At 46.2% G+C, this 13,406-nt stretch overlaps 1 protein-coding gene across 1 annotated transcript in view; it reads right to left on the bottom strand.

Annotated features, from left to right (window-relative positions):
* Nucleotides 1-13,406, bottom strand: part of LOC126204284 (cardioacceleratory peptide receptor-like) — a 365,908-nt gene that overhangs the window by 29,342 nt on the left and 323,160 nt on the right. Inside the window, exon 6 of the mRNA XM_049938671.1 lies at nt 5,250-5,426. Coding sequence (XP_049794628.1) covers nt 5,250-5,426 — 177 coding nt within the window. The remainder of the gene's footprint in view (nt 1-5,249; nt 5,427-13,406) is intronic.

A 13,406-nucleotide genomic window follows, 5' to 3' on the forward strand; every position in this document is an offset into this window, starting at 1 on the left:
GCAATGGTTTTTATAAGTTAAATTTCAGACACAGACAAAAAATTTTGATTTTTCTCAAATGGTCCAAATGGCTCTAAGCACTATGGGACTTAACATCTGAGGTCACCAGTCCCCTAGACTTAGAACTACTTAAATCTAACTAACCTAAGTACACCACACACATCCATGCCCGAGACAGGATTCGAACCTGCGACCGTAGCAGCAGCAAGGTTCCGGACTGAAGCGCCTAGAACCGCTCGGTCACAACGACCGGCTGATTTTTCTCAGGCCAGAAATTAAAATAACTCGGTTCCGACCAAAATCTTCGGGTGGTTCCCATTGGTTGTAAAGAAAATGTCTGATCCAATAATCCCCCACAAATAATCCCAGCTGGGACTCCTCATCTGCCCCACAACGAGCATGCCAGGTATTTGCCTGGAAAGAAACTGGACTCTTTAACTCTACCCCTTGAAGTGGAGAAATATTATACAAGAAAGCTACTTACAGTATCTGATCAAAAGTATCCTGACACATTTACGCAATGCCGACTCGACCGCCAGGTGTCACGAGAGGCGGACCCAGCAGTATAAAAGTTACTGAGAAGCACTGTGTTGTTAGCAGAGAAGTAGTAGGAGCAGGGTGGGTCGATCAGGAGAGATCAGTCACTTCGAATATGGACGAGTCACTGGATGTAACCTGAGCAAAAAATCCATCAAGGACATTTCAGTAGTTCTAAAGCTGCCCGAGTCGATTGTTGGTGATGTGTTTGTGGAGCGGAAAGACGAGGGAAGAACGACACCTAAACCAAGACCGGGCAGACCTCATGTACTTTGTCATATGTTGGCGACTTAACAACATGTACACCGTTACGCCTATGGCTGTTGGGAGCCATTAAGGGGACTCCAAAGGTAGGAAATCAGAGACAGAATGCTGTCTGCAAAACTGATAGCTTTTAGGTTGCCGTGGCTAAGGAGTAACACTAGAGCACTGCAAATTGCATACGCTCTGGGCAGGTGTCCCAGGGGAGAAGTTTCACTTCAGGGAAATAACTGTTAACTCCATCCATCGCCTAGACGCTGTTGGAAGGCGTCGCAGTAAAAGATAGCTACGGATAGTGGAGGCAGCAAGATTACTTGCTCCTGAGGACTGCAAACTCAGTGGGTTTGCACAGGTTAGAAAGTTACTACAGCAGACACCCCCCCCCCCCTCCCCTCTCTCACAAAAGGACTGAGGTCGGTGGTGAGTGACGTAAAGCACTGTTGTTGCTGGCCGTAGTAGGAGTGGCACTGACTTTTAGCTATCAGATGAGCACCGTTACTACCAAACAAGGAGTTTGTTGCATTCAATAACATTTTTCTGGGTTTGTGACCGCATTGTCAATACACGGGGTGTTCAAAAAGTCTTTCCGCAGAGCCGTATGATTGTTCGCCTGCCTGGGTTACTTCTCTTCAAGTGGACTCTCACAACTTTCCACTGTTTCGTTTATCTGAGCCAGCGTCAGTAGTACCGTTGGCGTGCGTCGTTACGTGTTGAACTTGTTGAAGTGAACGTTTAAGTTTAGTTTCATAGTTCGTTTGTTTCGTTTTTGTCACTGTTAAAATGCTAATCATTGAAGAACGTGTGTTTTTAGTCGAACAAGTGTTCAAAGCTGGCGGGAAATACACAGTCAGTTTGTCAAATATTTAATTCAGTTTTCCCGGAGACAACACTCCCACATCGCGATACTGTGCGAGATCTGACTAACAAATTTCGAAGTACGTGTTCAATGACAGATGCACTGAGAAGTGGTCGTCCTAGCGTTTTGTCTGAGGATAAACTACTCGATATTGCTAATAAAATGTCCATGTGTCCGAACAAGTCAGTAAGAGAAGTCGGCCAGGAAATCGATGTTAGTGCCGGAACGGCCCACCCAGCTGTAAGGAAAAAATTAGAACTTTTTCCATACAAAGTGACAGTCGTGCAAGAACTCAAAAACATTGATCATGGCAAGAGGCTGCATTATTGTCAATGGTTTAAAAATTTCTTTCATCAAAATGGAAGGGATGTTCTTAATGAAACGTTTTTCACTGATCAGGAGTGGTTTCATTTATCCGGGTACATGAACTTGCAAAATTCTCGTATGTGGAGTACTACAAATCCATTGTGCATTCATGAGGAACCTCTTCATTCTGTGAAAACAGGAGTTTGGATTGCAATTTCTAGACGTCGGATTGTGGGTCCCATATTTTTCAACGAAACAATAAACGCACAACGATACTGCAGTGATATTCTGTACCCATTCATAGGAGAACTTGTGTTAAGTGAAATATTGAACGGTTATTTTCAACAAGATGGTGCAACTGCGCATACAGCTCGCGTTTCAGTGGCACTGCTTGCTGATGTTTCTGGTGATCGCATAATTTCACAGGGACTTTGCCCTCCATGATCGCCTGACCTAACAGCACCTGACTTTTTCTTCTGGGGTGCAGCGAAAGCAACTGTCCATAAAAACCTTCCAAAATCCATCGATGAATTGAAAACAGAAGAGATTTTAGAGCTTGTGTTTGGAAACATGATTAGACGAATTGAATTGTGTATTCAACAACAGGGGGAACACTTTCAACATTTAATATGAACATTTGTAAGTAAAAATGAATATTCAATAAATTAATAACTTGTATTTCACTGAGTTTCATTCTGGTATATTCACTGCGGCATACGGCACTCGCGGCTAACAATCATACGGCACTGCGGAAAGACTTTTTGAACACCCCGTATATAAAACTGCCGACCGTTCGGTCCGCGTTGCAGTAAAAAAAAAAAAAAAAAAAAAAAAAAAAAAAAAAAAAAAAAAAACACTGAAGGTTACTTTCAAGAGGACCAGAAACGTCGGTAGTTTTATATATATTGACAATGCGGTCACAAACCCAGAAAAATTTTATTGAACGTGACAATGGCCGCGGAAGCCTACGCTTATAAAGAGTTTGTTGATTTAAAATCCAGATACATCCCTACTTACCGAGTAGAAGAAGGTGATAATCTAAATGTGAAACTTCCTGGCAGATTAAAACTGTGTGCCCGACCGAGACTCGAACTCGGGACCTTTGCCTTTCGCGGGCAAGTGCTCTACCAACTGAGCTACCGAAGCACGACTCACGCCCGGTACTCACAGCTTTACTTCTGCCAGTACCTCGTCTCCTACCTTCCAAACTTTACAGAAGCTCTCCTGCGAACCTTGCAGAACTAGCACTCCTGAAAGAAAGGATATTGCGGAGACATGGCTTAGCCACAGCCTGGGGGATGTTTCCAGAATGAGATTTTCACTCTGCAGCGGAGTGTCCGCTGATATGAAACTTCCTGGCAGATTAAAACTATGTGCCCGACCGAGACTCGAACTCGGGACCTTTGCTCAGTTGGTAGAGCACTTGCCCGCGAAAGGCAAAGGTCCCGAGTTCGAGTCTCGGTCGGGCACACAGTTTTAATCTGCCAGGAAGTTTCATATCAGCGGACACTCCGCTGCAGAGTGAAAATCTCATTCTGGAATCTAAATGTGGTTTGTTAGAGGCGGCCTTGTGTCGCAGAGAGACTCGACATATTGGCCGGTGGATTGTTGGGACGACTATAGGAAGCGAGACATAGAGCGCCGTTGTGATGCTTTAGTATACAGAGATAGTTTTCAGACAAATCACTGGGGCACCGACTCCGTGTCGCTCGTCGCCAACCTTGGTAAGCTCCGACAAAACTGTTCTTCTCACGTTTGTACTTCACGTCCTGCTAGTTTTCACTACTTCTGTTACGGTACCGCCGACCTGTGTGGATTTAAACACTGGCCTATTGTGCAGTCAGTTGCCTATTTTGTTTTATCCAACGTTTAGAATTAGCCTTTAGTGTAGTTGTTAGTCTGATCGCTAATATTATTAATCAGACCCCTAAATTCCATGAGTCTCCTGTTGCAACCATTCTGTCGAGTCCCAGAATCCTCACCTCTCGAAGATGCCTTGAGTTTGGCGCTGACACAAGCCATCAGCCAGCCTGAGATGGGAATTTGTCTCTCTGTACTTGCTTCTCGCCGCTCGTAAATCGCAGACTGACTTCAGACCCCCTGTCTCCCTTCTATCCTGTGTTAGGACACTTCAACTTATGGACAGGGACTGTCAAGCATTGCTGACGGCACTTGCAAAAAAAAAAAATCACATGAAATCAGCGTAAGATCTCACTCCTCAATGCCAAAGTGCTATTATCAGTGGAGCTATCACAATGACTATGTTTAGGGAGTTAAAAAGAACGGAGTACAATGGTCGAACAGTTCCTCATAACTCACACATCTGTGCGGCTGGTCCCGGCGGAGGTTGGAGTCCTCCCCCGGGCATGGGTGTGTGTGTTTGTCTTTAGGATAATTTAGGTTAAGTAGTGTGTAAGCTTGGGGACTGATGACCTTAGCAGTTAAGTCCCATAAGATTTCACACAAATTTGAACATTTGAACTCACACATCTCTGTAGTCAGTGTTAAGCGAAGCTTGAGGTAGTCTAAAGAGTGACGCGACTGGCCAGTGAACGACTAGAAACGAGTAATTTTTAGTGATGAATCGCGCAAAACACTGGGGCTATACGACGAAAGGGTTTGGATATGACGGATGCCTGGAGGACGTTGCCTGCCATCGTACACATTGCAACGGTGAAGTAATGGGACGTAGTGTTACGATAAGGGGGAGTCTTTCAAGGTTGGGCTGTGGTCTCCTTATTGCGCTTAAGAAAATCTAATTGCGGGAGTAAAGGAACACATCTTACAGCATCGTGTACTGTGCGTGTAGTAGAGGAACAGTTGGAAGACGACTATAGTTTCTGTCAGCATTACAATAGATCCTGTCACAAAGCAGCATCTGTGAGGCAATGTTTTGCGGACAATAACATTCCTGAAATGGACTGAGGTACCCAGAACCCCGGCGTCAACCCGTATGATAACTTTCGGATGATTCAGGACTGCTGCTTCTTTCCAGACCCCGTTCCAGAACCCAGAGCCCAACATTACTACCATCTCTGGTTACGTCTCTTGAGTAAGAATCGGCTGCCAGTCCCCCACAGACATGCAGACATGTCATTGAAAGACGTCACAAAGACGAATGGTGGATACGCCTCCAGTAACAGGTGTCCGGATACGTCTGATCAGAGAGTGTATGTTTGTACTGCTCTCAGTACTAGTTGACAAGGTACTCCATAGTATCTGACTATACACTCAGTAGAGTACACGCTATTTGCTGCTTAGTTTGTAGATTCGTGAAGTGGGTACGTACTCTTGAGGCGACTGGGCGGCGTGAGGACTTTGCTCTTGCTCCAGATGGTGAGTACGATGACGGTGTAGCAGGCGGTGATGATGAGCGCGGGAAGCACGAACAGCGTGGTGGTCACCAGCGTCATGTAGAGCCGCCACTGCCAGCGCTCCTGGAAGTCGATCCAGCACTGCGGGTGGCCTGCGGGCAGATCACAACCCTCTAGCGTCGGGAAACTGAGCAGCAAAGGAAGAGGGTACCAAAAGGACCCAAACTGAGATTATTTTATAATTAACACTATATTTGTAACTCTTTTTAAATGGAATGGTTCCGTTTTCTGTTATTTACTGTCACTTAAATTTATGCTAGACCAAGGCGACTAGTAATTACATATAATAAACTGTATTAAACGCCGTTGATCACCGCTGGGGGTGTTGCCGTCTAATCACGTGATCTACATCTATATCTACATGATTACTCTGCAATTCACATTTAAGTGCTTGGCAGAGGGTTCATCGAACCACAATCATTCCATCTCTCTACCATTCCACTCCCGAACAGAGCGCGGGAAAAACGAACACCTAAACCTTTCTGTTCGAGCTCTGATTTCTCTTATTTTATTTTGATGATCGTTCCTACCTATGTAGGTTGGGCTCAACAAAATATTTTCGCATTCGGAAGAGAAAGGTGGCGACTGAAATTTCGTAAATAGATCTCGCCTCGACGAAAAACGTCTTTGCTTTAATGACTTCTATCCCAACTCGCGTATCGTATCTGTCACACTCTCTCCCCTATTACGTGATAATACAAAACGATCTGCCCTTTTTTGCACCCTTTCGATGTCCTCCGTCAGTCCCACCTGGTAAGGATCCCACACCGCGCAGCAGTATTCTAACAGAGGACGAACGAGTGTAGTGTAAGCTGTCTCTTTAGTGGACTTGTTGCATCTTCTAAGTGTCCTGCCAATGAAACGCAACCTTTGGCTCGCCTTCCCCACAATATTATCTATGTGGTCTTTCCAACTGAAGTTATTCGTAATTTGAACACCCAGGTACTTAGTTGGATTGACAGCCTTGAGAATTGTACTATTTATCGAGTAATCGAATTCTAACGGATTTCATATGGAACTCATGTTTTCGTTATTTAGCGTCAACTGCCACCTGTCACACCATACAGTAATCTTTTCTAAATCGCTTTGCAACTGATACTGGTCTTCGGATGACCTTACTAGACAGTAAATTACAGCATCATCTGCGAACAACCTAAGAGAACTGCTCAGATTGTCACCCAGGTCATTTATATAGATCAGGAACAGCAGAGGTCCCAGGACGCTTCCCTGGGGAACACCTGTTATCACTTCAGTTTTACTCGATGATTTGCCGTCTATTACTACGAATTGCGACCTTCCTGACAGGAAATCACGAATCCAGTCGCACAGCTGAGACGATACCCCATAGGCCCGCAGCTTGATTAGAAGTCGCTTGTGAGGAACGGTGTCAAAAGCTTTCCGGAAATCTAGAAATACGAATCAACTTGAGATTCCCTGTCGATAGTGGCCATTACTTCGTGCGAATAAAGAGCTAGCTGCGTTGCACAAGAACGATGTTTTCTCAAACCATGCTGATTACGTATCAATAGATCGTTCCCTTCGAGGTGATTCATAATGTTTGAATACAGTATATGCTCCAAAACCCTACTGCAAACCGACGTCAATGATATAGGTCTGTAGTTCGATGGGTTACTTCTAATACCCTTCATAAACATTGGTGCGACCTGCGCAATTTTCCAATCTGTAGGTACAGATCTCTCGGTGAGCGAGCGGCTGTATATGATTGCTAAGTAGGGAGCTATTGTATCAGCGTAATCTGAAAGGAACCTAATCGGTATACAACCTGGACCTGAAGACTTGCCCGTATCAAGCGATTTGAGTTGTTTCGCAACCCCTAAGGTATCTGCTTCTAAGAAACTCATGCTAGCAGACGTTCGTGTTTCAAATTCTGGAATATTCCATTCGTCTTCCCTGGTGAAGGAATTTCGGAAAACTGCGTTCAATAACTCCGCTTTAGCGGCACAGTCGTCGGTAACAGTACCATCGGCACTGCGTAGCGAAGGTATTGACTGCGTCTTGCGGCTTGTGTACTTTACATACGACCAGAATTTCTTCGGATTTTCTACCAAATTTCGAGACAATGTTTCGTTGTGGAACCTATTAAACGCATCTCGCATTGAAGTCCGTGCCAAATTTCGCGCCTCTGTAAATTTTAGCCAATCTTCGGAATTTCGCGTTCTTCTGAACTTCGCATGCTTTTTCCGTTGCCTCTGCAACAGCGTTCGGACCTGTTTTGTGTACCATGGGGGATCAGTTCCATCTCTTACCAATTTATGAGGTATGAATCTCTCAATTGCTGTTGCTACTATATCTTTGAATTTGAGCCACATCTCGTCTACATTTGCATAGTCAGATCGGAAGGAATGGAGATTGTCTCTTAGGAAGGCTTCTAGTGACACTTTACCCGCTTTTTTAAATAAAATTATTTTGCGTTTGTTTCTGGTGGTTTTGGAAGAAACGGTATTGAGCCTAGCTACAACGACCTTGTGATCACTAATCCCTGTATCAGTCATGATGCTCTCTATCAGCTCTGGATTGTTTGTGGCTAAGAGGTCAAGTGTGTTTTCGCAACCATTTACAATTCGCGTGGGTTCGTGGACTAAATGCTCGAAATAATTTTCGGAGAAAGCATTTAGAACAATCTCGGAAGATGTTTTCTGCCTACCGCCGGTTTTGAACAAGTATTTTTGCCAACATATCGAGGGAAGGTTGAAGTCCCCACCAACTATACCCGTATGAGTGGGGTATTTATTTGTTGCGAGACTCAAATTTTCTCTGAACTGTTCAGCAACTATATCATCGGAGTCTGGGGGTCGGTAGAAGGAGTCAATTATTAGTTCGGCTGTTAAGTATAACCTCCACCCATACCAATTCGCACGGAGTATCTACTTCGACTTCACTACAAGATAAACCACTACTGACAGACACAAACACTCCACCACCAATTCTGCCTAACCTATCTTTCCTGAACACCGTCTGAGACTTCGTAAAAATTTCTACAGAACTTATTTCAGGCTTTAGCCAGCTTTCTGTACCTATAACGATGTCAGTTTCTGTGCTTTCTATTAGCTCTTGAAGCTCAGCGACTTTTCAGCACAACTACAACAATTTACAACTACAATTCCGACTGTTCCTTGATCCAAGCACGTCCTCTATTTGCCATGCACCCTTTGAGATTGCAGCCCACCCCGTACTTTCCCGAGGCCTTCTAACCTAAAAAATCGCCCAGTCCACGACACACAGCCTCCGCTACCCGTGTAGCCGCCAGCTGAGTGTAGTGAACTCCTATTCAGCGGAACCCGAAACCCCACCACCCTATGGCGCAAGTCAAGGAATCTGCAGCCAACACGGTCGCAAAACCGTCTGAGCTTCTGATTCAGACCTTCCACCCGGCTCTGCACCAAAGGTCCGCAGTCGGTTCTGTCAACGATGCTGCAGATGGTGAGCTCTGCCTTCATCTCGTAAGCAAGACCGGCAGCCTTCACCAAATCAGATAGCCGCTGGAATCCAGAGAGAATTTCCTCAGATCCAAAGCGACACACGTCATTAATGCCGACATGTGCCACCACCTGCAGGTGGCTGTACCCTGTGCTCTTCATGGCATCCGGAAGGACCCTTTCCACATCAGGAATGACTCCACCCGGAATGCACACTGGATTTCTTCCCCTCCTTAGCCGCCATATCCCTAACGGGCCCCATTACGCGCCTAACATTGGAGCTCCCAACTACCAATAAGCCCACCCTCTGTGATTGCCCGGACCTTGAAGGCTGAGAATCATCCTCTGAAACAGGGCATGCAGCTGCATGTGGCTCAGCCAGAGACAGTGCCTGAAACCTGTTTGTCAGACGCACCGGGGAGGCTTTCTGATCAGCCTCCGGGGACGTCTTTCGCTGCCTGCCACGCCTTGGAACGACCACCCAATCAGCCACAGGCGAGGGCTCAGCCCCACTGCGGGCAGCAACCGGGGCAACCACAGCGGCAGACCGATCTGGGGACAGACGGGACGAGGTTGACATCCCCGTGATACTCAAGTCCGGCTCCCCACAGTGGTGCCCATTGGCAACAGCCTCAAGCTGCGCGACCGAAGTCAGCGTCGCTTGCAGCTGTGAGCGAAGGGATGCCAACTCGGCCCTCATCCGAACACAGCAATCACAGTCTCAGCACGCTATTTAAGCCCATACGAAGGCTTAGTCTCGCATAGTCTCCTGCCGTTATGTAGACAGGAGTGACACCACCAGCAGTCGACGAATGGGTAACATATTCTAAATTTACGTAATTTTAGCTGTATAATGGAGTCTTTCTGACGGATATCTATAATTTCACAGTATAAACGCCCAGAAGATGACCCCTACGTCGGGTTGAAACCGGTTGGCGGTATAATAATAATAATAATAATAAATGCGATTAAGATTGTTTTTGAATAATTGAGATGCTGTGGGAGCTCCCAAATTGCAGAGGTGATCACTAAGTTTTATCCACTGTTCCAATTAGTCTCAGACATTTTTATGGGATTAAGCGGACCACTCGACGAGCATTAAGGCACCTGACTGTCCGACAAACACGGAAAGTATGTGCGCAGGTCTGTAAAAAGCTGACTTCATTTTGGAAGGTGATGCTGCCCACAGCATACTCACCATAAACTTCCAAAGAAAGGTAAACACTTGGTCACCGAGAATGTTGAAATAAACGTCTTGATTCATTTTCTTGGTAAACTGAATGATAGATGAACATATTCAGACTGAAGCAACGAATGAAAATTTGTACCACAACCAGGATTCGAATCTAGGTCTCCTGCTCACTGGGCAGAAGCGCTAACCACTACGCCACCCTGGGACAGTGGCTTTGCACAACTGTGCGGACAACCCAGGAGTCCTTCCTCCTCAGTCCAATTTCTCATTCATATCTCAGCCCACATGATATGCCCCCTGAACTCGAACACCATTGTCTGATAGGAACCGAGTCCACGACTGCATCCTCTGCACGCTGCACGGTTCACTCGAAGCCTTGCATTATTTAAAAAGAGATAAACTTTGGAATTTTCGGATTATCTTACAAACTTCAAGTTTTGTAATTTTTGGCCCATTGAAAACCTGCAGCTTTATGTGCCTCGTGAGTTTGGTCTTTTACGAAGCACCCGATTCCAAATGTCCACTGCATGCAGTTCTCTGCACAATGTTCGATCTGAAACTCTTTGATACATTTTCAATCTATGGCAGCAGCAATTCCTGTCGAGTTTGAAACTGAATTTCGTTGACATGGCGTGGCACTAGTCTCTGGCCTTCGTCAGCTATACATTTTTTGAACACTGTTCTTACGCCCTTTTACATGGCTGCCACCTCATACTCATACCCATAACGGGATACCTGTCGAGGTTCAGCCGTACATGGCTCGTGTTCCCGCCATCATCTATTTTGCTCACTGTTTTCAACATACTTCCACCTCACTACGTTAATTTAAATTACTACTGTCACTGAGTTGCTGCTTTGCTTGACCGTGAGCGGCGTTAGCAGCGCGTATCGATATATCCCCTCTCGTAGTATCCTTGCTCGACTGCTATTACTTCCCTGTCTTGTCTGTCGTAAGAGAGTTCGTGTCGGGAGTTCGGGTTGTGAGTTCGGGTCTGCCAGTCAGTTGGAACGCGTCTGGAGCTCAGTCCGGACCTGCCAGTAGGGGAGTGGCAATGTGGCACTGGTGCAGTCGTGGTGGAGCAGCAGTGAGGTCTGCGTCGACATGGCTCCCCCGGCCATTGCCACCACGTATCATTTGAGCCGGGCCACGGTCTTGGTGGATCGTCGGTCGGTCGTCCTACCGGACGACGCGTTTTGGCTCGCCGATCGTTCAAGAGTCGGCTATGTGTGTGTGTGTGTGTGTGTGTGTGTGTGTGTGTGTGTGTGTGTGTGTGTGTGTGTGTGTGTGTGCGCGCGCGCGCGCATTGACTCCCGATTTGTCTTCTTGCGTACTTAGTTACTGTTGTGTATCGTTCAGGTCTTGGTACAAGTGTTTGTCAGGTTGTGTGTGTAGTTGGCGTTATTTCCACTGACGACGATTTTAGATGTTGTCGGCATTCTGAGCACTCGGTCGGTTGTTGCGGACGAGGGAAGTTATCGTGCGGTGCAGTCGGTTGGGTCCGCTGGCAGCCCCTGCGCAGTGTCGGAGCGTGTGTGGAGCTGTCCGATCGCTACGAGCTTCGTGGCTCACCGACCCAGGACGTCAAAGTTGAGTAGTGGTTTCAACTACCCAAGGCACGTCCATTCATGTTGTGGTGGTTCGTTTCGATGGTTTGCTGTTCGGGAGCTTTTCCTGTGAGAAACACCGAGTGTTTCTACTGCTGCAATGTAGTCGCCATGCGGTGCAATTAACTATTTTGGTTGACTACAATTCGAGTGCACCAGTGGAATTTTCTGCCTTGTGGCCGTTCGTGTTCTGGTTATCTGCCCTTGGCACTGATGTAAATTCAGGCAGTGTTCTTTTGGATGAAGTCAACTATATTATGGTGTTTTAAATTCAAGTGTACCAGCGGAATTTCCTGCCTAGTGGCTTTTAGTGTTCCGGTTACTTGCCCTGGCCACTAACGTAATTTCAGGCAGCGTCCTTTCCTCGCCTGTTGTCACTGTACAACACGGTGTGCAATTTTGACAGCTAAAAATACTCCTGTTTGAGTTCTCATGTAGTAATTGATGGGCAGCAAGTCGTTGTGTCTGTCGGTCCGTGGCTGTCCTCTGGTTGGGTTCCGACGGATCAAGAGTAGTTGGGCTCACCACCTGTCTCGCCTAAATGAACGAGGGCAGACCGACCTTCCTGGAGGCTTCTGAGTGCCACCGGCGTTTAATTATCTGTTTTCAGCTACTTAAAATTTAAGGGTTATGGTTAGCTGGCCGGAGTGGCCTTGCGGTTCTAGGCGCTACAGTCTGGAACCGAGCGACCGCTACGGTCGCAGGTTCGAATCCTGCCTCGGGCATGGATGTGTGTGATGTCCTTAGGTTAGGTTTAATTAGTTCTAAGTTCTAGGCGACTGATGACCTCAGAAGTTAAGTCGCATAGTGCTCAGAGCGATTTTTGGTTATGGTTATTTTCTTCTTTTTCCTTAAAAAATTTTGCAAAATTAATTCATAAATTTTCTCTTTCAAGCTGAAATATTTCGGCCTTCTGCCTTTAAAAGATTATGGATATATTTTAAAATTTAGAAACTTAATTGTGGCCTTCAGAAATTTGTACTGCACCTTGCATATGTTTGTTCTATCTACCTTGCTGTGATGTTTGTTTTTTAAATTATTTTATTGCTGTCTTAACTGGATTTTATCTTGTTGATTTGTTAAGATTTCTTGTTTGGAGGCCTTCAGCCGTGAAAGTGTTGCATTCGGTAAAGGTCCGGCTATGTGCCACTTTGGTTGTAAAAGTGTTATTAGATTACAATAAATTACAATTAGAAGGTGAAACTGATCCCACCCTGAAACTTTCTGGCAGATTAAAACTATGTGCCAGACCGAGACTCGAACTCGGGACCTTTGCCTTTCGCGGGCAAGTCTCTACCTACTGAGCTACCCAAGCACGACTCACGACCCGTCCTCACAATTGTACTTCCGCCAGTACCTCGTCTCCTGCCTTCCAAACTTCACAGAAGTTCTCCTGCGAAACTTGCAGGGCTAGCACTACTGGAAGAAAGGATATTGCGGGGACATGGCTTAGCCACAATCTGAGGGATGTTTCCAGAATGAAATTTTCACCCTGCAGCGGAGTGTACGCTAGTTTTGAAATTTCCTGGCAGACTAAAATTGTGTGTCGGACCGGACCGAGAATCGAAGTCGGGACCTTTGCCTTTCGAGGGCAAGTGCTCTACCAGTAGTGCTAGTCCTACAAGTTTTGCAGGAGAACTTGTGTGAAGTTTGGAAGGTGGGAGGCGAGGTACTGGCGGAAGTAAAATAGTGAGGACGGGTCGTGAGTCGTGCTTGGGTAGCTCAGTTGGTAGAGCACTTGCCCGCGAAAGACAACGGTCTCTAGCTCGAGTCTCGGTCCGGCACACAGTTTTAATCTTCCAGGAAGTTTCAAAACCAGCGCACACTCCGCTGCAGAG

This window comes from Schistocerca nitens, chromosome 9 (assembly GCF_023898315.1).
Source record: "Schistocerca nitens isolate TAMUIC-IGC-003100 chromosome 9, iqSchNite1.1, whole genome shotgun sequence".
In the NCBI taxonomy this organism is placed as follows: domain Eukaryota; kingdom Metazoa; phylum Arthropoda; class Insecta; order Orthoptera; family Acrididae; genus Schistocerca; species Schistocerca nitens.